The sequence below is a fragment of the Indicator indicator genome, chromosome 10 (assembly GCF_027791375.1).
Source record: "Indicator indicator isolate 239-I01 chromosome 10, UM_Iind_1.1, whole genome shotgun sequence".
Taxonomy (NCBI): Eukaryota; Metazoa; Chordata; class Aves; order Piciformes; family Indicatoridae; genus Indicator; species Indicator indicator.
Window position 1 is genome coordinate 9991153 of NC_072019.1, and position 27437 is coordinate 10018589.

The following is a 27437-nucleotide window of genomic DNA, read 5'->3' on the forward strand; positions in this document are numbered from 1 at the left end:
TCCTTTATGCTTCATCTCTCCCCGAACAATATAATCTGAATTAAGATGAAGAAAAGAGAATCCTATGAAAAATGTGAGGGTGATTGAAAACTCTGCTGTGTCCAGGACCTGCCCTAGAGAGCATTTACTTTGAGCTATGCTCAGCTCTGTCCACAATGGCAGGGGTGGGGAGAGGCAAAGGCCTCCCTCTAGCCCTCTGCCAGGTGGACACCCACAGTTCCCATCTCCCCACAGTCCCATGGGTGCTTTGGATTCCATGGTGGTTGGGTGACACTCACCCACAGGTCTCCGCCAGGGTGTTATGGCTGCACTCATCACACCGAGCATGGCGGCTGGAAGATGAGCATCTCCTCAAAATGGTGCTCCAGTCTTAGCAGCCTGGAAAGAGAAGAGCCCCATAGCTGGTTGCTCATGCCAGAGCCCCACCATGGATCCCAGCTCCAGGGTCATGCAAAGCCCTGGCTTCTGCTGGATTTGGCCTGAGGGATTACCTGGAAAGGCTGAGCTTCCTATCACTGCTCCATGTGACTTCCAGACAAGCAGCAAACCCAGCAGCCCACTGCTTCACTGCTGCTGCCGGGTAGTAGCCAAACACTGCCTGCTCACAGCTCCCCACCGCTCTGCTGTGCACAGTACCATGACAGCATTTAAACTGTATATAACTGTATTTATGCCTGTCTTTCAGACATATTTCTCTTGGTACTAAGGACATTAACATTCCAAATTCTAAATCTCACATCCAAACAATAAAACTCACATCCACACATCCACTGAAGGTACCAAATCTGCTCAAGACAACTTTTACAGAATGTTCTCAAGTGTTTTCAAAAACTAGCCAATGATTACCTCTCCACCCCACATGATTTTCATGACTTTTTTCCCTCTGGTTTCTACTGATTCCAGATAAATTGCTTCTAACTTATCTACTAAATTTAACAGTTCTGTAGGATCATATTCCACTTTGCATTAACAAACTTCGGTATTAAAAAATGAACATTTGTTCAGTCACTAATAAAAGTGGCTGGATTAAGGCAGATAAACTCAAGAAAGTACAAGACCATATCTGTTGAAATCTATGCAAAACTCCTGATGACTTAAGCTGCCAGCAATGTCATTGTCATCAATAGTTTTGTCTATACCATCTTCCAAGGCAATACTTTGAAAAATTCACCCAGTGCCTGCAAGCACAGGCTTAGAGGTAAGAAGAAAACATCTTTCAGTCCATTGGAATCCTTTGGGCTCCAGCAGTCACAGCAGATCTGAAGTAGGTGGACAGGAGGCAGAGTCTGCTTGATGATAGTGCCACAACAAGGGCTCATACTGGGCATGGAGGCTGAGACACCTCACCTGAGGTTAAGAAGTCTATCTCTGCTCCAGACCCTTTGACAGGTGGTAACTCCACCATGTCCTCCTCAAAGACCCCTGATCCCAAATAGTTTCTGCATGTGATCCATCAGGAACACAACATGTGATTGACTCCCTCAGAGCAGCCTTATCTGGTGACATGAGATTCAGGCTTATTCTCTGATCTCGCTGTTCCCTACATTATGTGCATCACTGACAGGTCATGTAGTTGCTGCAGAGCACCATGGCTGAGTTGCTGCTGCAGAGCATGCTGCATCATAAAGAGGTGATCAGTTTCTGCCCTGGGTGCATAGGATGCCAGCACCATGGAGGGAAGCACTGGGAGAAACAGGCAGGAGCCTGGTACCACAATTAACCAACCCATATGCCCGAGGGGGCCTGACAGACACACACGTGGTGCACAGATGGTGATCATGGACTCAAGGAGTCTATGAAATAGGGAGTGACAAGAAGAAACACAGATCTCCTCTTTCCATAACCAGTGAAATAAGGAAGCCTTCATATTTTCTTTTCCATGCATGGATTTATTATGAAATCAGGTATTTATGGGCAATCATAACAGTTTCTACACAAATAAAGTTCAATACTTTAAATTACTTGGGAAGATTCCACACAGGATCTCTATTATTCCTTAAGATGAGTTTTCTTACACCACACAATAAAAACATTAAAGTGTTTCTGGTTCTGGCTGTGCTGCAATGTACAGCTTCATGCACTGCAGTCTTCACTCTCACAGGAACATGCGATGTGTGCATCAACAGTAGCCTGCATGTCCTCTGACTTCTGGTCGACCTTCATTTGTTTGTCTGTCAGGCTGGTAGCAGAATCTGATGGGCAACACAAAATGAGAAGTAAACAGCACACTTCAGAAGTAGTTTTGCAAGGTACAGTACTTATCATGTCATTACCATTTACTAGTCATAAATTACAGCAGGCTTGGCTTCCCCTCACTGGCTTACATATTTGTGTTTGCCTAAGTCACACAGAGATGCTCCAGGAAACCCACTCAATTAATAAGTCAATTGTACCTTGAAAACTACTACTTCCATGTAGAACTATTAATAGGACATTTAGGAAAGGATATTAGGATCTTGAAGTAGAAATAAACTTGGAAAACAGACATTAACCTATCATCTATATAATTTATATCTACCTTATCTAATCCCTTATAATCTACAATACACCTATAAAAAAGGCATTCTTCTGTATCACTGCGCCTGTGTGCAGGAATCCTGCCCACACCTGCCCTTCTATTGCTTAACTCAGCCCAGTGAAATAGGGTCATACCCAGAGGCAGTGATATATTAAAATATACAAGGTGAGGATCCCCACCTCAGAGTGCTGCATATGATCAGATGCAGTAGAATTTTCACAGGCTGCACAACACAGATAAATCACACTGTTGCCTGTACTGCTATCCTGCCCTTATCTTGTCAGCTGAAAGCACCACAAAGGGGAGTTCAGTTTAGATTTTAGATGGCAGTATAATGAAAAACATAGTAAAATTACAAGAGAGCTATCTTTTTCACTAAAGGAAGTGTTACATATTAGAAAAAAAAAATACAAAAAACCTAAGGAAAGGTCTTCAGTCAATACCACAGAAAGTCCCTCTCTGCCTGTGGATATGGTAGATGAATCATACATTTCAAGTGGAATAACTGAGTCAAGGCACAATCTAGACTTGTGTGCAGTTCCTATTCAGTAGGCTTTCTTTTGACTTACCAGCTGGGAGACAGTGGAAACCAACAGTGACTGGAGTAGTCTTGGTGGCAGAGCATCCTTTCATGCAGCGCAGCACGGCCTCTGTAGAATAGCACTTGGACTCTACACCCACAATCTGCACTGTCTTCTCAAGCTTCACAAACGAGCGCCGCAGTTTGCAGGCTGTAACACAGTTGTTGAGGATAGTTTGTGTGCTCACCTGAAAAATCTCCACATCTCCCCAAAAGGACCCATCTGCCAAGGCTGACAATTTGCAAACAGCCTTCCTCTATGAAGACTATGCTTTGATCATAATTGAAGCAGCATCACTGACTGATAAGCTTTTCAAATCAGCTAATTAGATATGGACTTATGAAAAGTTACTTTCAAATGTAACTGGCCTGGGGAAATAAAATCTGAGGTACTTTCTAATAAGCATTTTTCAAAGCAAACTGTCTTACTGAATAGCTGCAAAACCACATTCAAAAAGCACTGAATACTCAGCAGTGGAAATAAAGGGGGGGGTTGGTGGTTCTGACCAAATAAAAATAATTGCTAAAGAATTATGCTACTACCCCTGCCATTCAGACACAGAATGGCTGCAGAGAGAGACCAAAGGTCATTACTGCCAGCCAGTAATATTGATCTAATTTCAGAGAAGCAGTTAGAAGTGTGTGAGAAGCTAAATGCATTACAATTTATTCCTGACTATAAGCTTTATTCTCTAAAATTCCAGCTGTTTCAACCATGTGTTAGATGAAACACAATACAAGGTCACTACTGACCATGGGAACATAGTTGTGTACAGGCATGTGGACTCCATATCCATCTAAAGCAAGTCTAATGTCCAGTATTCTTGACAAAAATGTAAGAGAACAACAGTAAATGCACAGCCAAACATGTAGAGGCCATGTCCAGAGACTAACGGTGCCCTTTCCACCAGGACAAGTCTTTACAAAGGCAAAGTGCCTGTTCTCACAGCACTATGCTATGCTGTTGCATAATAACCTCAGCTGACAGCACATCATGATCCAAATCTACTGAAACAATTAAAAGACAGTTTTTTACTTTCAACCATGTAATTAAGTCCCTGAAACTGTTCATGCACTTGAATGCTTTGCTTGACAGGTTGCACTGGTTCAAAAATCAGGTGGTCAGCCATGGTAATAATTACTAATCCCAACCTGATTTTTGATGGGTCAAATGCTGGAAATTGATGTCTGGAAAATGCTGTTGTGCATTCCATTTGAATTCATCACCTTACATTTTTTTTTCCTGATCTTCTTCTAAAACACTTCAAAGCTAAAAGAAAGACTTAAGGTGTAACATAATGATTCTATTTTAAAAATGTTTATGGATTTAAAATTTCCTAAACAGAGCCTACATTTTCTGAACAACTGCAGTAATATTACATGTAATTTATAAGAGCTTGCATACCTCCTGCACAAGGCCTTTCCTCCAAAATCCAAGAATGCCCAAAGCTCACTGCGTCTTTAGCTAGATATCCATTGGGCATACGATATTCCTGTTCACATTCTGCATCATATTTTCCACATATTCCACACATTTTTCCTGCCATCCATAAAGCAACTTGAATCTTTGAGAAAAAAAGTCAAAACCATTTCAAGTTAAAAAAAATAATACCTATGGAGTAGATTTTGGCTATGCAGGTCCCTTCCACTGTAAGCTAGTGTACAAATGTTTAAAATCTTTTTGGCAAGAATTCATAAGGGTCTGAGTCTGATGCCAAACCCCCACAGTGCTGCAGCATCTTTAACTGTTACAGCCTTTAAAACCTTCTAGGCCATTCTAGTATGTTAATAAATTAATAGTCTAAATTAATATGCTGAACCTTTTTTCTGTTGAATGTTTTCATAGTATAGGTGATAGATACCGTATGGTCCACTGATTTCTTACATTCCCATTTCACATTATTTTTAATGTAACCTTTAAAGCTTTCATTCATCTTATGCATCAACAACTGCATTTTTGCTGATTTAAAGAATTATACAGCTGCAAGACCAGTGGACAGGAGCTGAAAATTCATTTTTCTTGCAAATGCACTGCTGACTCAATGCATGTGCACTCACAGGCCCATTTACCAAACACTCCTGTACTGCAGGAATAACATACTTCTATTGGTGAAAGATTCTCACTTCTCCCACTCAGAAGTAAAAAACAGGATTATGCAATACTGTAGAGTCAACTTCCCTTTTGGAATTTTTTAGGCCCCACACGCATTTGGCTTTGCCATTCTATACTCCTGCACTTGTGCATAAAGATTTAAGTGAATACTATGGAATTTTCTCAACACTCAAGCTTATGAAGAACAATACCTTGAATGTGTATCCATCAAAGTACAATTTATCAATACCATAGGCTGGGGCAATAAGTGCAAGCCCTTGCATTTCACTGTAGATCCACAGAGAAGCACCTAGAAGAAAAGAAAAGACAACAAAATGAAAACAAAACCAAAATTAGACCCTATCTGGCCTCTTTAAGAGAGGAAAAAAACCCCAACTGTCATGTTTATAGAATGCTCTTTTCCTTGACATTCCTCAATTGTTCTCTTCAAGAAAAAAAGAAAAATCAATAAAATTATGTAGAAATGTCTATATAAACAGGTGTCTGAAAAAGTTGGAAAACAATTATCACATATTTATTTTTTCTTTGAGTTATTAACATATTTGTATTTATTTCTAGAAATCATTACCAAGCTGTCTATAATATCTGCATAGTTGTGTGGTTTATAACACCCTGAGTATAATTACTATACTGGAGTAAGGAAATACAAAGAACACCCTGACTGCAACTGGAGCTATTTCAGGCACAACTATTACTTCCCAAGTACGTGACAAACAGGACAGAGCTCAGCACTAGCAGATGCTAACCCAATTTCAGCAAGACTTAACCTGATTTGTATACTACAGCTCTACAGTCAGGAAATAACCTGCATTGTTCCTAGCTCCTGACTGCATACTGCAACATGGAAACAAGCTCCTCCTGTATTTTTCACAGAGGGGAAAAAAATATAAAAAAAAATATATATAAATTCCTGCTTTGAAAGAAGCATATTTGTTCCTAGCAGATTTCAGAATGTTAGCCAAACTTACACAAATCAAATTAGGAAAAGCACTGACATACAAGTATGGCGAATTTCAGAAAAGCTCTACTTTAAAAAAAATTTAATCAAGCAAGATTTTATAGTATAACCAAAGCACTACACAAATTTGGAACTCCAGTGGGAACTGCAGTAATGTAGGAAAAGGAATTATCTTCATCTTAGTTGTAGCTTGCTTAGTTTGGCCATTTCAAGGCTCTTTGCACTTTAATCAGTCTTTCTAAATGTTCCTGTGCAAGTGAGTAAAATAGATGTTCATAAATATTAATCTTACAACATAAAATACACATCCTTAAATATTAACTTTACAACTAACAGTAGAAATACTTGTTGAATACCAACTGATAGAATCTCCTTGATGGATTTTTTTATTTTTCATTTGGTCTTCTTTTCTATCTCCTAAGATGTACTTGAGGAACAACAGATGCTGTGCCACTTACCATCAGATGTGTATGTCACATTTGTTGTGGGGCTTTCAACCCCATCTACCCGCAGCTTCACTTGTCCCTTCTCAGGCTGCATATCAATTTCACTGTTAAAGAGAAAAGTGTTCATACTCTGTATCATATTCACATGCATATGGTGACAAAGGCATTTTCCTGCTCACTAGTTGTCACTGGTCACAGCATAAGCTCATTTCAACTACTTAAATTACATCAGGGGTATTTTTGTCACCTTAAATGCAGGATAACACCATCAGCATCACATTCAATATGCATCGAAAGTAAATAAGGGAAATGCTGAAATGCCACTGCAGTAAAGCTCAGATCTAAGCTCCTTTCCTGTTAAATATGGACAGTGTAGTCCCTCTTACTCCCAGAATGTGGCAGGAGTTGCTTACTGAATGCCAAGCTTGATGTTGATTGCTTTCAGGTTTACAGCTTCTTCAGCATTCCTCATCATCACCATGAACTTGAGGTCAGAGCTGCAATCCTGTGCCAAGATGTGGTAGCAGTTTGCTGGCATTGTGTAGTTAAACTGAACTCCATTGAAGGTTTTGATGGTGTTATGGGAAACTGAGCAGCGAGCTGGACAAATAAAATGTCAATGAGTATTTACTTTTCCATTAAAGAAAATGATTAAGTGCCATATCTTATTTTTAGTTTATATTATTTTAGCTTTATCTTTTTTTTCCGCTATGTGATATTTTTGTATGGATTACAAAGGCTTTTGGCTACTAAGCACCCATAAATTCTAAAAGGAGCATGAGAAATATGCTCCTCTATTGAGCAAAAGGTAATTGGCAGAAGGTTTGAATGTTATCAGTTCAGATAATTGGTATCTTGATCTCTGAAACACTGATGATTTCTCTGCTATGTGCACAATATTCTCTCTCAGTTGAACAATCCTCATCTTATTACAGCACATTTCTTAATTAACTGGAGACAGATAATCCCAGAAAAATTCAGAAGGTACTCAAGTAATTGAGGAGACAGAAGATGTCATCCTTCTGACCTTTCAAATTCTCAAGCACTGCAGAGGGGGCTTCAGCAAAGACATTCCAGATGGGAGGCTGCAGCTCTGAAGCTGATATCTTTGGACCTACAGGGAGCGACAGGGGAAGCCTCATGGCTTTTTCATAGATGATCATCTGACAAGGAATTAAAAAACACATTCAAAATATATTTGTGCCAGGTATTCACAGCAAATAGCTGAGATCAGCTTTTTCTCCTATTTGCAGTTTGGTATTACTTGCTTCCACTATGGCTGACAGAGACTTTATATGAACACAACTCATCTGACTGTCTGTGAGCTTTTTGCTTCTGCTTAGAGCTTTCTCACATCATGTGGGTCATCGTTCAGATATTACTGGGAGAGAATGAATTACTCCCCTCCAAATGTGGTTGGGTGAACACTTATGGAGCTACTACAGATGGAAAGACATGTCATTGTGAGTACCCATGGCACACTTTTTTCATGAACAAAACCACTCTATGAATATTCTTGGATGTAATATAAAAAAGTTGAACATCAATGAAAGTTTTTTTGTCATTTTCAGTCAGACTGAAGCTTACTTAATTTTTCTTCTTGGAAGTGAACCACTGTAATTAAAATGCAAGAGTCTCACTTTTTCACTAGAAAGAAATAGGAAAGTGATAATATTTCTTAATTACATCAGGAAGCTTGATAACAACATCACATGTCCTTGGAGAAGTTAGAGCCACGATCGCCTTGGCTTGTTGAGAAGGATTCTTGTCCATTTTTTCAGAGAACCCCAGCATAAATGCAGCCCCAGGGACAAACTTGTAAAACCTTTGAAAATTCAAATCAGAAAGAACTTGTGAAATAGAGAAAGAAAAAGAAGCACACATCCCAACCAGGCTGTCTCACATCTGTGTGTATGTACTGTACAGAGCCTTCAGGATCACCGGTTAGGTCCCTATGACCACTCTCTGCTTTAAGGATCAAGTGTTCTGTGAAAGGAAGGATCTGTTCCTCTGCTTTCAATAATTATGTAGAGAATAAAGAATTACTCTACATTACAGTAGGATTATGGTCTCTCACTCAGATTTTTATGTCTAAAAGCAGTACTCAAACAAATCAGAGAGTAATATAACAGCTGGTACGTTAACATCTAGAACCTGATGAGTGGATGCTGATTTTTCCCAGCTGACCAGTACCATGAAATAGTGTCACTAAAGACTAAAATCTCACCATTCTGCTACAGATTTGACACTTGAAGGAACTTTAGACCACTTCAGTTTCACTTGTACAGCAGGATGGGCAGCAAACCGGCCAGTGACCAGCTCAGTTGAAATCTGGTAGTCCTTGCAGTTCCGGCCCCATTTCAGGTAAGCCTGCAACGGAGAGAGAAATGGTCCACATTTAAATGCATGGAGCGTGGGTTTCCTGTGATGCATACAGCTGTATGGAACTATCTCTGAGCCTTACCGCTGCCTTGTGAGCATTGAGGACTGAAGCATCTGCACAGAGCTTCCACTTGCTTGAATCTGTGAGGTTTGACACAAATACCTGCACCCGGGGCCTGATGGAGTCAATGTCAGCATATACCACAAGCTGGAGGCCTCCCATTTTCTTATCGTCACGGATGCCATGAAGGAAAGCAGCTAACACTGGGGTTTTAACATCTCCCAAAAACTTTGGCTAAGAAGAATGGGGAGAAAATAAGAAAATAATGTAATTAGAGAAAGAGTTACCATGGAACATTTTTAGATGCAAGATCTAGATGGATAAATGAAAAATAAGCAAATAAACTGCAAATACATACCAGCATGTATATCACACACATAGGCACATGTACCAGACCCCCACACCCCCAGCTGTAAGCTTTCATGCATATGTCTTTAATGTGCATGTGCCTCTGCATGCAGAGATATGTTTTATCACTGTATTTTACATGAGCCAAAAATTTGTGCCACTCCATAAGCTACAGCTGATACCATGGAAATATTCCTATCACTGGGATACAGTAATGAGTTATATGATTTGAGCTGCATTGTTACTGCCCATTTATTTACTTGTGAATGAAAGGAAGTGGTTCAGTCTAACAATATCAGCTGTCAGTTGCACTCATCACTCTCACAACAATAACATCCCCCAGCTAGTGTCCTCTTGTTTATCTGTCTGGTTGGTCTGGCTTTCACCTCACACTTCAGCTCTGAGTTCTGTGGAGCAGGCAGTGGTTTAAGTAAGAAGGATCCTCACCTCACCTGCAGAGGAAATTGTGTGTGGGAACTATGGTGCGTGTCTCACTCTTGATTGATATCTGAGACTTGAGAGGTCAGTATTTCTCCCTTCCCGTTTTCCTAGCCGTACAACTACTGTGAGTGTGTGGCTACTCTGCCATTCTTCCAAGCTGCCAAAAATCCCTAGAAATGATGCAACTAACCTGGAAATCATCTTGAGATGAGGCATGACTGGATTTGGTAGAAGAGTGTGTGCTTCTCAGGCTGTCATTTGGGATTTTCCTTTCTGGGAACTGCAAGAAGAAAACACATCATGCTGAAGATGACAGCTTAGAAGCATACATGAGGAAACTGCTAGAGGCAGTGCTGAAGAATATTCTCTGTCATGGCACTTGGTGTTGGTAACTGCACGTTCCAACCCTGAGCAACTCAATGACTTGCAATACACTTTGTCTTGCAAAATGTGGTCTAGCTCTGAAAAATCTTTTTTACCCAAGTATATCTGAACCCTCAGAAGAAACAAATAAGGAACATGTCTAGAGGAAAACTCCCTATGTGAAAAAAAATGTGTGTCCCCAGTACTTGGCACTGCTCTGACAGAGCTTGCATCTAATCTGCGGAACCACAAATGGCATCATGTGCACAGCACAAGGGAAAACATTGCTCTCTGTCTTTACACCTCTCAGAAGACCCCCCCCCAAGTTGATTTGGTGTTCTAAATGTTATTTCTGCTGTAATTTTCCTCAATAAAGACAACAAGTTGCCTTTAAAGGTTTCCATTTGACTCATGACCAATTTCATACTTAATTTACTAAGGAAAGACAAACTCACCTCTTGTCTGTGCGCTGATCTAAAGCGATACTGGTAAATCTCATTACCTTCCTTTGAAAATAAAAACATGACGAATAAAATTCTCAGAAGAAAGAAATGTTGCAATTACACTAAAATCTGAGCACTGGGAATTAAGTAAGGATTTTACTAATTATCATTCATTCATTGTTCTGTATGCTTAGTCACAAGCACACAATGCAAGATTCAAAGTTTATGTTAAGCATTTGTAAAGCATTACCACAAAATCAAGACAGAAATGTGAAGTGTCTATTGACAATAGTCAATTGACCAAAAAATTGTTTCCTGCCTATAAAAAAAAGTTTCAACAAACTTATGGAAACTTTTGAGATGCCTTGAATTATAAATGGGAGTCAACAAACACAGGTGTGTTTGCAGAATGAATTTTGCAATTTTATGTTTTATAATTTCCTGATTTATGATGCAAAACCAGCTGCCATCAGGAATGTGATTTGCAAACATTAGCAGCATCAGTTAGTTTACTGAGTTACCCATATTTTGGAATTGCTGCTGCTGCTACTGCTGCTGCCACCTTCCACATGTCCTGAATGATGCTCGTGGCTATGATGACTGGATGACCTGCTGCTGCTACTGCTGCTGTCATTCAGATACCGTGCGTGATGCCCATGGCTATGGTGACTTGACTTCTTGCTGCTGCTGCTACTACTCTTGCTGTTCCTGCTGCTGCTACTACTACTACCCCTGCTGCTGCTGCTGCTACTACCCTTGCTGCTGCTGCTGCTGCTACTACCCCTGCTGCTGCTGCTGCTGCTACTACCCCTGCTGCTGCTGCTGCTACTACCCCTGTTGCTGCTGCTGCTACTACCCCTGTTGCTGCTGCTGCTACTACCCCTGTTGCTGCTGCTGCTACTACCCCTGTTGCTGCTGCTGCTACTGCTACTACCCCTGTTGCTGCTGCTGCTACTGCTACTACCCCTGTTGCTGCTGCTGCTACTGCTACTACCCCTGTTGCTGCTGCTGCTACTGCTACTACCCCTGTTGCTGCTGCTGCTACTGCTACTACCCCTGTTGCTGCTGCTGCTACTGCTACTACCCCTGTTGCTGCTGCTGCTACTCTTGCTGCTGCTGCCGCTACTGCTACTGCTCTTGCTGCTTGCATCTTTGTTTCTTGCTTGCTTCACTTGATCGTTCTCATCTTCATCCACAGCCTTTACACGATCAGGAGAAGCAGCAGATGATGAAGAGACAGCTGAGGAGCCAGAAGATGAACTGGAGGGACTTTTTGCATTGGGGTCTGTCCCAAGCTCTGCTAACAAAGTGTTTCCTTTCTTAGAAGGTTGCTTGTTCTGGTGTCGTGTTTTATTTGCAACCTGCAAAACCAATTCAAAGAGAAGTGCAAGATGAGTATATCTACTTCTCTATTTACAAAGTTAGACTTCTCTGACTGTCAGACAACCTGCTCACATCAGCCTTTCAAACTTCCCTGCCTCACACTGCAGAAGCTGCAGAACTCCTTTAGATCCACTCTGCCTACCTGAAATCTAGCCAAGCACGAAGACCAGCCCCAGCTGGATACAGTTCTTGGAACTGGTCCCTCCAAATGTGGCACTGGCATCTTTGAAACTAACCCCATCCTTGCTTTCCTGTCCCAGCTTCCCGCACCGAAGTTCAAATTCTTGGCTTCATTAACAGGAAAATATTCCCTACTCCCATGCTCCAAGTCTCTTACCTTGAACACATTATCAATGCCTAGAATCTTTTTCAGTTTAGCTTGAATGTCCTCATCTGGAGATGACTCATCCACTTCCTCAGACTCCGAGTTTACCACGTCAATTATCTTGGAAGCTGCTCTGGATCCTGCCTGAATCTCCAACTGAATTTTGTCAATGTCAGCATCTGTTTGAACTACATATCAATTCCACACATTAGAAGGTTATACTGCTTCAAGCAGCACCAATAAACTTAAGATGTCAAGGCTTGTGCTCAATATTGTACCTGGCATCAAGACTATTTTAGCTTCATGTTCTCCAATTAATCTGTGCAGATATGTATTTCTCAGGAAACTGGCATCTTGTGACCTTCCAGAAAAGCAGAGCTGACAACCAAGATGATGCATTTTGACACAAATGTCTTGTTTATGACGTTTTCTTCCTGCACCAAGGTGAAAGCCCTCTTGAGAACTATAGACTTGTTTCTTTGGTGTGCTGTCAGTTCCTTGCTGCATTGGAGAGAAGTATGTAAATACCACTTGTGAGCTTACCACAGGCAAGAATAAAACTGCAGATGTGTGTCACAGAGAGGGTAAATATTATGAAACATGCGGAAAAATAGATTACCGTTGTGAAACCTTCACTGGAAGCTCTCTCTGATGGTTTGAAAGGTTCTTCAACAATATCTGATGAAGCATCTCCTGGGAGAATTGAGGTCCTCTTTTCAACACCTAGTTCTGCGATGTTTCTTGACACAGCAAAAGCCTTATGTCTGTTGAGATAAGCACAAAAGCAGGTGAATCATTTCAAATATGAGTACACAACAAATATGAGTTCCTTATATCACAGGAAGTTTTCAAAAGCTGGATAAATTTGAGCAAACTTCCAAACCATGAAAAATAAACATTAAAGCCCCTAAAAGGTAACAATCAACCAACAAAAATGAAAGCCACAAAATAATAAGCCAACTAAAATAAAAAATTAAACTCCTAAATAATTTAGTTATCTTTTAACTTTTAACTCCCCTACTTCTCTTCCTTGCTCTTTATCCCAGAGGCCCTGCTACATCCTGAAAAGTCACTGTCTATCTAGAAGCCTCTAAAGCAGTCACTGAATAATGAATTTCATGAGGTTTCAGCAACAATAAGTATTCTAACATAATGTTTCTGTACCTTCCAACCACTATTTCAGTTTCCTCATGGCATGGATTTGTTTCAATCTTAATATTTTTCAGTTTGGCATCTATCTTGGCATCAAATTTCAGTGGCACTCTTATCAGGACCTTGCCTTGAATTTCAACAGCGTGTTGGAAGTATTCTGTGTTGACACCCATTGTCGCCACCGTCTGTACATATAAGCTGAAACAGAGGGAAGTGGTCAGATGTAAAAAAGGTGCTCTTTTTTAACATGTGGTTCTGCCTTTTTATTAAATACCTCCATCACACATACAAAGCTTTAGCAACCTGCCATACCTTGGATTTACATCAGACCGAATCTCTACAGTGGATTCAAGCAACTGGGAAGGTTTAAAATCTCCAGTTAAAGGGGGAGTCAACTTTCCATCAACTGCAAATGACAGAATAATATTTAAACATGGTTAAAATAAAAAAAAAAAAAAATTGAATGAAACGAGATATGTTTTTCAGGAAGAGGTAGTGTTTTTGTTATGGCTGGAAAATAAGACAGATTTTGGGGTTCGTGAGATCTTTTATGAGTCTTAAAAATACTGCAAACATCCAGAAAGCTTGGCCAGTAGGCAAAGGTTCTGATGTGACATATTGAAAATGGAAGTAAAAATACTGCAATGAAATAAAGAGCTGACCCAAATGGGAAGTTTGTTAATTTGTGTAACATTAAAATTTCAGAAATACTAGGAGCTAAAAGACAGCGAATGGTGGGTAGGCAACCAGGCTAAACAAACTCTATTCTCCAGTCTTTCCTCACATCAGGAGTGACTATCTTTCTTGTATTGTGAACCCCAAACTGGACATTGTGCTCTAGATGGAGCCTCAGATGTGCTTAATAGAGGGGGAAAATTTTCATGGTATCCTTGCTCTTGCCGTTGCAACCAATGATGCAGTTGGCCTTCATCACCACCAGAGCACACTGCTGATTCACTATGATAGCTTGTCCTCCAGCCCTCCCTGTCCTTTTTCTGCAAAGATGCTTTCTGTCTGAGTGATACCCAGCCTTTACACTTTTAGAGGTTACTCCATTCGAGGTGAAGGACTTTGTGCTGCCTTTGGTAAATTTCATCACATTTATATCGGGCTATCCTCTCCAGCTTGTCCCTGGAGTGGAAGCCTGAGCCCTGGGTGCAGTGACTGCTCCCACAAATTCAGTGTTATTGGCATGGATATTCTGAGGGTGCCTTCCTCTCTGAAGTTTAGGTTGTTAAAAGAGACAATGAACAAGTGCAAACAATGGAGGAATGTTGCTCATAATAAGCCACCAACTAGATTGCCATCTGTCAACCACTCTTGGTGTAATTACCAATTACTCTTGGTAATTTTGCAAGGTGATCAGCTGTGTAGACAGCCTTTCCTCACTTTGTAGTCCATCCATCCAATCCATACCTCCTCAACTTGGCTACAAGGATGTTGTTTAGAAAAAACAAACCAAACCCACCACCGAACATAACTAAAAACAACTGCAAAACAAGGGGTGGAGGTCCAAACCCCAAGAACAGTGGGGAGTGGGCATATACTAGACTTCCATAAACAGCACAAGTACATGTACTTCTCCCTTTCATTCCTCATTCGGCATCAGAGTTAAGGGTCAGTTTTGCCTAAATTACAAGCCTGATGCACAACAAATAGTATGATCCCTCTGTTAACTTACTGATAAGCATTTGTACTTGCATGTTTATCCTTTTACAACAGAGCTCTCTGCCTCTTCACAAGTCCTCTTCTTTCTGTATTTCTTAGCATGTCTTTCTTAACAATGGGCTTAAGCTGGAGCAGGGTAGATTTAGGTTAGACATGAGGAAGAAGATCTTTACAATGAGAATGGTAAAATACCAGGTTGCCCAGAGATGTGGTTGAGGTCCCATCCCTGAAGACATTCAAGATCAGACTTGATGTGGCCCTGGGCAGTCTGATGTAGTTGGAGGTGCCCCTGCTCACTGCAGGAGGGTTGGACAAGATGACCTTTGAGGGTCCCTTTCAACCTGATGCAATCTGTGAATCTGTGAACATTACTCACACTTGTGTTTTGATTGAATTCTATTTTCTTCTCTGTTTAAATCACCACTGAATACAGATTAGCTTATAAGTGAATCTCTCAGGAGCCAACCCTTTCTGCTCATGTCTGTGTCAGCAATTGTTTTTCTGTCCTCAAATGTTGTGACCTCTCTCTCTCTGGCTTCCAAGATTCTTGCCTCACCATCTCTGTTTTCAATCTATTCGAAGACGAGGCAGAAATCATCTGTGTCCAGCCTTTCTTCAAACATCTTCACTGTCTCCCCTCCACTACTAAAATTAGTTCTAACTTCCCGGTTTTCCGCTCTTTCTCCAGCCCCTGGTAGCCTGTTCCCGTTCAGAACTCACCACTGAGTGCCGCACGTGCCAGAGCAGTTGTGTACCACCCGTACTCCAGAGGCAGACCGGTGCAGGTGGGAACTATGTATCGCAGCTCTCCCAGCCACACCGGCTGTGTCCACTGTCCTGAAATGCCACTGCGGATTTGGCTCACAATTCTCTTCAACACTGTGTCCCTGTCAGCAGGTTCCAGCACAGTCTGAAGTAAAACAGAGATTCAAACCATTGGGAAATAAAAATACAATACTGTCAAATCTTGCAAGGAAAAGCAGGGATCCCCTGTACCTTCACAGCCTGATGCAGGACTTCCTTGTTGATGTTGACATAGGCCAGCTCCTGGCCAAACAGTTTCAAGTAGGCTGACATCAATGGGGTTTCTGTTGGCAGTTCCTTCCATCCTAGCAGCTAGAAAACAAAGCAATAAGCAAGATTCCTTAATGCAACATTCTACAAATGGTAATTTTGCAAGGTGATCAGAGCCATCACTGACCAAGCTGCAATTTTGCATTGCTGCTTGTGTTTATTTCCTGTTTTGTCAACAGTGTCAGTAATTCAGGCTTACTCCCTGTCACTGAAATGCCCATAAATAGCCTCCTGTCCAGTGTTTTCCAATGCAATAATATTTACACAGAGCTATTAATACTGTTATTACCACTAAACCCAATTTGGAAGCACAGCCATAAATCACCTTTTCACTTGTAGAAAAAGGTATATTCTTGTAAACTAAAGTGAAGTAGGTGAAAGGAGGGAGGAAGAAGCCTGTCAGACATGAGACAAACCCCATGCTATAACGGTCACCTCCTCTCTCTCCTCCTGTGCTGCTTCTGCAGCCATATGTGCAATTTGCAGAAGTTATTGCAGCCATTACAGGAGTATAACCCCTGCAGTCACACTGCAGTTCTCTCTTTCACAGAAATAGGAATGCTAGGTAGGTAGTTTGCCGTCTGATACAGGGCTTAAGTAGTAAAATAAGCCTCACTAAATACCCCTTCCTGTAAACACCCCTTCATGTTGCATCACAGAAAATACCTACAGCTTTTCCAATCTCCTTTATCTTTTTGTAGGTGGGATATTCAGCGAACGGGATGTTTTGCTTCATGATGACGTCTGTGAGGCCTTCCACACGAACACCAGCCTACCAACACAGCATGAGAAGGAGCAGCCTGAAACATACTTACAGAGATGAAGCTTTGTGGCCAGTCTGAATTTTAATTTGCTTTACTATTGATTTAGGTAGATATTTACCTCCACCAAATCAGCCACTGACCCTGCTGAATATGCCTTCAGCTTGGAAATTATTGCTGATGGGAACATCGTTCCTGGACTGTTCATAACATAGACATCTCCAGCAGCACCAACTTTATAGTTATCTATGGCAGAAGCAAACAAAAGGCATATATTTTTTGTTTTTTCTTTCCTACTGTTGTGTTTATCATTCAAGATAATATTTGTAGCTTTTTCCATTGCCAGTGCTAAGACATAACATAAATTTGAGCTGTTTAAAAATTAATAATAAATAAAGATTAATACTAAATGGCTACTTGTGTACTTTTAAATATGCAACTGTCACATTTAAGTCAATTTTTCATTGAAATGCGAAATGCTGTGTTTCTCCAACTAACTTAATGTCTCTTATGAATATATTTCTGCAGTGAAAATTTCCTGGTCATTGAAACGTTTTTACTCACCAAAGTAGCCACCAATATGAATGACCTTGCTGTACCGATAGCTCAGTTTGTCCAGCTTGGGGGCCAGCAGCTTGAGGGCAATATTGCAAGCTGACGATCTGAACAGAATAAGAAAGGTAATAATATGCAGGAAATATCCAGTGTTCAGTTTGTCAGTGCCTGCAGTGCTCACTAAGAAGAATGTAACAAAAACTGTTTGTAGAAGATTGCCCATTTCATTCTTGTCTGTACTTACATGTTGTACATGTATGGCAAACTGCTCTTTGACAAAGCCTTCATGTGGGAATACACAAAACTGGCCACCTGCAGATTGCTGTCCTTCATTGCCACATTAGCTATCGTTGTTATTAAAGGAAGGCCAGGCCTTGTCTCAAAGATGACAGCACAAGCAATCATTCGCACTTCGGGGGGAAGTGACTGGTCTGCAAGGATCTGAATCAGATATCCCTGCACCTGCAGAGAGAAAACAGTGTCTGGAATCACCAATAATTCAAATTTTCCTTGCAGGCTTGATCTATATGTAACTCATAAGAAATATGGGAAAAGGTGTCATTGTCCCTGCAGAAAGGTTTCCTGATCTGCGTGATCCCACATCATTTTATTAAGACAGTTGAAGGGACCATGGAAGAACAGCCCCATGGAGAAGGGTGGGCACTGAGTCTGAAATCATTGCCCACGTAGCAACCTATTGGGTCAATACCTTCACAACACAAAGAAATATTAGCATAGCTTTTTGTCTTACTGACATTCAAAGATTTGGGAATAACTTTGGAGGAAACATTAGTAGATAATACGATAGATTCATTCTTTGGACTAACCCCACTGACTTGGCCAGCAGGCTTCACTATTTTAGACCACTTTAAAATGGGAGCTTCAGCAGCTCACCAAAGACAGAATGATTGCTGTCTTACATAGCTCCGATGTCTAAACCATCTGAAAAGCAGGAGTCTTGCCTACATTGACCACACCAACAACTTCAGCAGGAGCTCAGTGCTGACTCATTTAACCTTAAGGCAAAGGTCTAAAAGAGGCAGATCAATATCAGCGTTTTGCCTATATGGTCAATAGAAAGTGTCTTCCTTTCTCCTCTTGACTATCAAGGCAGATTCAAATATTTGTCTGACCTTTAGGTGGCTACGTTTCTACCACATATAACTTAGCACAGGGCTTAAATGGTTATGACAGATGAAACACTGCAGATATCCTTCTGGAAACTTTCTACTGAACAACAGCTTAGCAGAAAACATCAGCTGAAATTTAGAATTGTTCTTAAAGTTTTTTTTTTTCCCCAAAAAACATTGTGAGTCCACAGACAGGATACCATTAAATTCAATACCCTTTATAGTATATATGTTCTTAATTCGCAAAATAAAGAAATCCCAACAGATTATACTTACTGGTTTGGGGTCCTTCCAAGCTATTTTTCTTAATGCCATTATGGCATCAATCTGAATGTGGATGGGGATATCAGAAGCACTGGATGAAAATAAGGGAAGGAACTTCAGGATGCGCTTGATGCTGGCTGGTTCTCCCACATTACCAATACACTTCAGAGCTAATTTCATTTTGTCTTCACGGCCCCTGCTGATTGCTTCATCTGCCAGGTCATGGATGGGCTAAAGGCAAAGCACAATTCAGTCTTTTCTTCCTGATGCATAGGTTATCCACAATAATCCTCTTACCCACTAAAAACCCTATCACAATAAACCGGCTAGTTTTAATAAAATTAGTCAGTAATGCCTTCTCTCAGACATTTTATCATACAATGTGAAAATGGTGTTTTCAATCATGAAGCAAATATCTACGTTAGCAAAATGATTCATTGCCTTTCTTCTGAAGGAGACCTACGAAATTTGTATTTGTAAGCCCAATTGACATTTTTGTTCTCTGGCTCTGAAGAATTATGCTAATGTAATGAGTGTTACTAAGCTAGTAAGAGCAACCTGAGAAAAAGCCACCCACCTGAAGAGCTTCTTTAGGGCAAGCTGAGGTCTGAGAGCAGTATCTATTGACCACAGAGCTGTATCCCAGGCAAGCAACTTGCTGAAGTATGGGACTTTTCTGAATTCGTGAACTGGTCACTAAATCCTGTAGGGAAAAGGGAAAAAAAAAAGAGAGAAAACAAAATTAATTTGGTATTTAACACAATGCTTGACATAGCTTTCAGAGCAGGAAAATCAGCAGAGTTTATCTGAGGGAGCACTTTCCAAACAAACAAATGAAATCATCTTGTAGACATTTGCAAGTTTCATTTATGAGCTTAATTCCCCACTGCTTTCAATAAAAATGAGCATATATATGAGTTTACCTAGGACTATTTTGATTTTCCTCAGCTGAGCATAAAATTGAAAATACAAAGATTATGGGTAAATATCAGTCTATAAATAGAATATCCTTAGAAAAATGTGTAACTCAATCATATTATGATGAATTCTCACATCCTATCTTTTTTTCCAATTTGAGAAGAAGAATATTTAGTTGCGATAGGAATGAATAATTCATTATAGTATCAAAATCTTTGATGTTTCCATTAGTATTTTCACTTGCAGCACTTTCCAACTTATAGGAATAGTTTGCAATTAAAAGAACTATTCAAATGACATGACACAAAAATCACCATGTGTTTCAGAAGGAAGAGATTGAAATGGACAAAGTTTTGTCTGTAGAACACCTGACATTATCCCAGCGAACTAAAATGGGTATTACTCTCAGAAGCTGTTATGGGAGAATGGTTTTTATATCCCTGTAGTAAAATGAAGACACAGAACTGCATCTCCTTTCATGTATGTAGTGCAAAAAGAAATTAGTGGTTGAACATTTGTACAAAATTGGTATACATTGGAGAAGAATCCAGTCTCTAATATACTTTATAATCAAGGGTTAGGTTCTCAGATAGGAAAAATTCACAGGGATATACTCACTGCTGCTACTGGAATACTCTGTTCATCAGCTTTCATTAAATGGAGAGCAAAAGAAACGCTTAGAAGAGTCTGAAGGTAATTAAGGTCATCACTTCGAATTCTGGTCTTGATGAATTTGAGTGCTTCTGTTGTGCCTGTTGCAGAAATTGCACTCAGCAGCCACCGTCTGCAAGTAGGTTAAAAAAAAAAATTTTAAAAAATCCTTAATTTTACCTCTCAATTCTCCCTAAATGGGAGTGCTTCTTACAAGTTCATACAACAGAATACCTGTAGTGAGGTTTATCTGAAAATTGTTTCCAGAGGGACTCAAGAGTATCAGCGCTTGCTATCCGGCAGAGCTGGACGAGCTCCAAGAATCTGTATGGAACATCGTCGTGGAAATCTTGTTGGTTATTCAGGACTATGTGTTGCAGTGTTTCTGCTATCTGTTATAAAACATGAGAAAGAGGGCATACATAATTAAATTTATTATTACTTGGGGTTTTTTTTAAGTAGTAAGCTAATCTGAGGACTTGAACTATACCCGTTGCTCAGGGTTTTTCATCTTGATTAGCTGCAGTGGCATCTGTGGCAATTCTGATGGGAACTGGTAACGAAGACCTCCATAGCTCTGCATGGAAATGTCTGGGGAGCCTCCCCGTTCACTTCTCACTTCAAGCAAGGTGAGCTTTTGTCTGTCAAGAAACAAGTGTCATGGGACGAATGAATTAGCTGTCTTCCTCCATTTGCCTTGGTCATTAACTGGTTCAGTGATGGTATCAGTTTTACTCTTTAATTGTTTTTCTTATGACAGTAAAGTCTTACATTCTGCTAATGTTAAAGCCTTCTAATTGGAATAAAACAGTATTAGAGTTATCTGAAGTCAAATCTTTTCTGAGGAGCTATGTTGTTATCTTCTGAATGAGAATTAATGACAAGTGGTCAATAACCTTATTTCTACATGCACCATCCTTCTTCTGACTCTAAAAATTATCCCTTTCTCAGCACAGAGTAGTCAAGTTGCATTCTTATGGTATATGTGAGCAACAGAACTTCTCTCCTTTTCTTCCATGTAATTGTAGTGCTAAGCTCACTAAAATAAAGTACAAATGAAGAACAGCTCATGGAATTTTCAGAAGCGTGGAAACCTCAAGTATGTATGAGTGCTTGCAGATTTGCCCAGCTGCTGTGGAGGTTAATTCTCATTTCACTTCAATTAGGGGTGGAAGGGATTGGCAGAAGCTGTAAGTATTCTGGCTTTGTGAAGCAAGCTCATATCCCACCTACCTTGCTTCCATGACAGCAACACCAGTAGGTTCACTGAGTGGTGAGATCTGATACACCTGCTGCGACACCACTTCTGTGATGAGAGTACCACTGTCTGACTGCTTCAGTTTGTGAGAGAAAGCTGCAGTCCCTTTAATGAGCCTTCCCTTCTGGAGAACGAGAGAGAGAGACAGACACCCAAAGAGTGAATGGGAGCAGAACAGCTGTGCTTGGAACTAGAAAGGTCTTTTCACATCTCACATACCATCATGTCAACAGGACAAGGATAGATGTAAGCCATTCCAACACTCTTCTTCGCTTTTTCCTGGCAATTATTTTGGTCTATGGTTTTGGTAACCAAGACTCGGCTGTTCCTCTTGTCTTCCTGGATGACATACCTTGTATGGCAGACACCTCCAATTCCAGCCTAGCAGATTAATACAGGTAATGAGACTTCCCATTTATATCAGGATTTCACTGTGTGAGAAGATGCTTTACTGAACAAAGATTCTGAAGGAGTAGTACGAGGGGAAGGACCTACTGTACAGTCTTAATTATGTTTTGACACCTGTTACCATTAGACATGAACAATACTCAGATGGGATGGAGTTTAAAATGAAAAGTGATCAATTAATATCACCAATGAACAAATAATATGGATCAAGTAGCTGTATCAAAGAAGCCATACAGCAAATGCATTCATAGCTAACAACTGTTTTTTCTTCAGAGAAATGTTATGTCTTAATAAAAGATGTCTTAAAAACAATCATGAATTACATGAACATATAATTCATTCAGCACAGAAGTACGTATTTCGTTCTATGTGAATGCAAATCTTCTTTTTTTCATGACAAACATTTGAAAGTAGATGCAAATAAATAGAAATTGGAAGGATGAGCACCTAAAGAGTACATAGCCTTTCAGTGAAGTCGTTTTAGAATGGAAAATACAAACCTCTTGCAATTCATACACATTCTGTGACTTTTTAATGGTTAACTGTATCATGTTCAGTATTCCTCTCACTATGTTAATACACATAACAGGGCAGTCTTCTGGGCCATAGATGTTTCCAATCCGTCCACTGTTGTATTCAAACTTGAAGGGCCGGGAAAAACATGAAGAAATTATCTGGGTGATTTTAGAAGATCGAGTGAATGGGTCCCTGGGCCAGATACCATTAAACTCCTCAAACTGTGGAGAGCGGATCTGGGTGGAAACGAAGAGTAGATGCTTATGTCAATACAATTACTCAGGTACTAAATATGTAACCAGATTAGAAGAAATTAATATAATCGGTAGTTACACGCTCTTTTCTTCCAATTGTAGGCTTAGAAATTCACACAGCAGTTTATTCTCTTGTCTCTTGCTTACACTATTGCAAAATTAGTACAAACCCTGTGGGCTCAGCAGTTTATTTTATCTTAGAGAAGCAGTTAACATATTGCTATTTTCTCCCAGGGACACTTAAAACCTTTTACTGGCATTAACTCTACAAGGAGAAAGGCTGATTCAAAAGGTAAAAAAAAAAAATAAAAATAAATTTCTCCCTGTATTTTCTGACTTAAATACTCTGCTTTAGATTAAATGTAGATTAAAAAAAAAGTTTATAGCATTTTAATTGTTGAAAAAGTATAGTTTCAAAGTGTTTAATTTTAACTTGTCCCCTTTTTTTCTTTTTTTTCTTTTTTTTTTTTTAACTAGTTGCTGTATTTGATTCATATTTGTGAATTGCTGGAATCAACCCTTTTTTGATCTACAGCTCAGCTACAACCAGTGAGAGCTCTGTCACTGAACTCTGTGCCCCATAAAGAAGGTTTGATTTGTAACTGAGTTAAAAAGACAAAAATAATTTTCTGAAACATTTATTTTGGATGGGTCAGGTCTATTTGTATTGATGCCAGCAGAAGCATGATTTCACATGTACTGCATTAAACACTGAATATTATTATCTGCTCCTTTTTGATGCCTTTCACTTTTTGATCTTTCATCACTTACCACTTTTTGTCTTTAGTTTCTATCAGTGTTTAAGTTTATATTTATTAATTGCCTTCATGATAACGATTTTATATACCCAAGTCCTGGCTTTCCAGAGGTTGGAAACACGTTGAGACTAGAATCAAGTCTTAAACTTAGAGCAGGCTTGATTGCTTTGAATTAGAAATAGCCATTTTTCAACAGAAACCCTGATTTTGGCACATTATTTCTCAGACAGCATTGAGGAACACCTGCTGTGAACAATTTCCACAACAAACACCAGTGAGTTACTGGATGGCACATTGCTTGTTACTTCTGAAACTTTAGCTTGCATCTCTGACATCTACAGCACTAAGTGTCCAGTTGTGTTTCTTGCAGCCTTCCTAAACCACAGACCAGCCAGATGCAGTTCACAGTTGCACAGCATGCTTGGAAGCAGACAGGGTACCTTGAGGAGGTAAGCATTCTCCGACAGCACGCTGATCTCTAGTTTGCTGCTCAAGCGCACACCAGCTTTAGCTAAACTTTTCTCTTGAAGCCCATTCAACACCCAACCTTCATAGCTGTACAAGTGGCTCTTTTTGCTGCTGAATCCAGGCTCTGTGGGGAACAATAGCCATTTTCACAACACTTGCAACCACGTTCTAATAACCAGAAATCACAACAAAACCACCAAAAGAAAGCTATGGAAGGAAATTTACTTACCAATGTCAAGCTTCTGGCTACCTGAGGAAAGAGATGGAAAAAACAAATGAGTAATGTTTAGTCTGGATCCAGTTGTTGCCACTGAACTTAAGGAAGTTTTGGGAGTTTTGGGAGAGAGAGATGAAGAAAGGATATGTAAGCTTACCTACAAAGGTGAGCGCTAGTGCTAGTATGATTCCCCTCATAGTGAAGGTGAATGGGGCTCTGCCAAACATGGTGAGACTTTTATGGAAGAAAGCTCAGGAACACGTGGCTGTGTTCTGCTGAATTCTCAAGTTATTATCAGTTTATGTAAACACTTCCTTTTTTTGCAATCATGCTTTCTCTTCAGATGGAATAATAGAAATCAAGACCTACCTTGGCATCTCAGTGATCTTCTCACACAAGCCCTTCGTTGAATTGTTTAAAAGTTTCTACTTATCCTACTAAAACAATTTTACCAGGTCATTTACAAAAAAAAAAAAATACAATAAATAGATTACTTAATTTCCTAGATTGTGTCACAGCTGGCTGCTGGTATTTGCCACAGATTAGGTTGATTTCGCCCAGGTTATGCTGACCTGGTAATTTGACCCAAAGAGTTATCTAATTGATAGTGGCCCAATTTGAAAAGTAGAGTCAGTGCCACACATGTTAATGGTGGTGTTCTTTCTCTTCTGTCAGGATAGGTTTGCAGCCATCCCTGTAGACAGGAGACCAGGACAACTAAAATCTTGCTCTTATACTCATGTGTGCACCAAAGCACATTTAACATCCTACTGAAAACCCATCTACACGGAATATATAAATACATTTTTAATTTTTTTTTTTAAATCAGAGGATCAGTGTGTCCTTTCAGCTCTGGTCACACTGACCAGAAATAGTTTTAAATGAACACAGATTTCATAAGCAATCTGTAAACATTTTGTCTTCCAAGGTAAACGACAACTAAATGTGAACAGTTAGAAGCTGCAGAGACTCTTAGCAGCAAAACAGGGGGAATGGGACTGCAGGTCAGCTAGAACTTTTGCATTTCCTAAGGTGCCAAATACAAAATGCAGCGAAGTGCCTGAAGTGATGTAGGCTTGCAGCCAGCTTCATCACTGACTTACAGCCCAGAAACACATTCACATCGGTGTTTTTTCTAGAAATGTTGGGGACATGGAGGCAGGTAAAGATGCATAAAGCAAACTTGCCTTTTTTGAAAGTAGTAATACATTGATAATCACAAAAAGGGGAGGAATGAGTTCTGGTCATTCCTTCCAAAGAAGTTACACAGTCTTTCAGTGAGCTGAATCAATATAAAAAGGCAAGAAAAATGCACTTGGACTTCTGAGTTGGATGGTATTTCTGGAGGGGCATCTTCAGGCAATGCAATATACCATGGGCTCTAAGTCACACAAAAAGCATGAGCCTGATTCTAATTCAATATCTATGACATAGTGATTACTCACTTTATTTCTGTTGCCACAATATTTATGGTTGTAAGATTAACCACAGGAACGTGATTTGTGGCAAACACTGTTTTAATGACCCCAAATGAACATCTATTTTCTATTCCAGTAGTTTCTACATCTCTCACTAGCAACTGCTCTGCCAGAGTTGTCATCCCCAAAAGCCTTGACTTTTTCAAACAACCTCTATATTTTTATCATTGAACATTTCTTTAAAACAAGCTTACCTGTTGTGCATTCCAGTTAATCGTACATCTCATACACCTTGAATAAAACAACCTGAATAAAGCAACTGAGTGTCAGTGTGAAAACTACAGCACAGTACCTCTATATAGTATGAGAGGTTTTTTAAAAATGTTTTTAATTACAATGCAACATTGCTAGGCATAATGAATATTAGACATCAGATGTATTTGTCTGAAAACAACAAATCATCAGATAATTGGAACATTTCTTTTGGCATTAATTTTTGGAACTAACTATACTAACCCTTCATATCCTGCCGCCTACTGTCATTAATTAGGTGGAGGAGTAGAAGGGAAGTAAAAGCAAGATATCTTACAGGTCTTCACACACAAGAGCTTTGTGGTAACTGCAAAGAAAAAAGTAAAATAAAAGAAAAAAGGAGCACAAGTAGTAGCTAAGCCAATTCAACATATACAGCATTGCCCTTACCCTGCAAATACTTCTGTTTTCCTCTGAAGAATAACCTGTTTTAATAGATATCTTGGGGATTTATTAGTTACCTTGGTCCTGTTGAAGTACACAAAAAAGGATCCCTGGGAAAAAGCTAGGATATGATCCAATTTGTTATTTTTTTCCTACGCATGGGAATATTTCTGTCCTGCTGCAACTGGAATAGAGTAGATTAGGTAGAAAGTGATGGAAGCAGTTCTTCAAATGAAGAGGATGGCTGTTTCGTAGGAAGAAGGTTTTTTCAAAATTAAATTCGCTTTTTGTTTGGTTTTGTTTATGGTTTCTTCACAGTCTGTTTTGCAAAAGATCTATTGTACCATCCTCAACGACTGGAGATGAAAGGGGAAAAAAGTAACAGCTGTAATCTAATCTCGCAAAGTAAGCTCTCATGCCTAATCAGACTGATATTTGTGGTATGGCACTCTCTCATCATGTAGACTGAAAAAGAAGCAATGCATATTACATTTACAGATTTCATTAAATAAACCCCTCCAGTTCAACAGAACTTTTCAATAACTTCAATATCATGCATAGGTAGCTAACAACAAATGTATGCTAATCAGTCACTGGTACTTCTTGTTCCTTCTTAAGTAGGCAACTTGCTCTGTCATCTCCAATATGCACCTGTGTGCAGTGACACACCTGTATTACATTTCTGCAAGCAGACTTCCCCTTTGCTCTTCAACAGTTCCAATAAGATCCTGAAGTTGTTTCCAACATAGTGAAGTATTACAGTGTGACCATACTATCAACCAGACTATCTGTAATATTCCTATCATTATTAGCAGTAGCTTTGGATCTAACAGCTTATTGCATATAGGGCAACCCAAAACCTCTAGGCTTATTTTCTTTCTTTACAAGTACAGGACTAGATCTATACCTT

The 27437-nt window shown here is 39.8% G+C and overlaps 1 protein-coding gene across 1 annotated transcript; it reads right to left on the bottom strand.

The window, feature by feature from the left end:
* Positions 1-2073: 2073 nt before the first annotated feature.
* On the bottom strand, positions 2074-24640 carry LOC128969317 (vitellogenin-2-like). Its single transcript, XM_054384127.1, has 35 exons — positions 24571-24640; positions 24426-24446; positions 24169-24320; positions 22701-22952; positions 22012-22173; positions 21768-21916; positions 21025-21175; positions 20769-20926; positions 20502-20667; positions 19543-19668; positions 18978-19196; positions 17816-18033; positions 17581-17678; positions 17138-17262; positions 16926-17027; positions 16178-16297; positions 15902-16091; positions 13826-13919; positions 13526-13711; positions 12981-13125; positions 12640-12862; positions 12374-12549; positions 11175-12014; positions 10666-10716; positions 10038-10127; positions 9080-9292; positions 8843-8985; positions 8302-8440; positions 7643-7778; positions 7029-7215; positions 6628-6719; positions 5403-5500; positions 4504-4663; positions 3088-3249; positions 2074-2192 (listed from the first exon to the last, which is right to left on the bottom strand). The coding sequence occupies exons 1-35, from the start codon at positions 24638-24640 to the stop codon at positions 2074-2076; spliced, it is 5733 nt and encodes a 1910-aa protein (XP_054240102.1).
* Positions 24641-27437: the final 2797 nt, after the last annotated feature.

What these genes read in the sequence shown, in the direction of transcription:
- LOC128969317 (XM_054384127.1), bottom strand. Translation starts at nt 24,640, where the DNA reads ATGTTTGGCAGAGCCCCATTCACCTTCACTATGAGGGGAATCATACTA. An exon ending in AGAATGCTTACCTCCTCAAG is followed by an intron (nt 22,953 to 24,168) that starts GTACCCTGTCTG and finishes GTTTCCACCCAG; the next exon opens with ATCCGCTCTCCACAGTTTGA. An exon ending in AGAGTATTCCAGTAGCAGCA is followed by an intron (nt 19,669 to 20,501) that starts GTGAGTATATCC and finishes TTTTCCCTACAG; the next exon opens with GATTTAGTGACCAGTTCACG.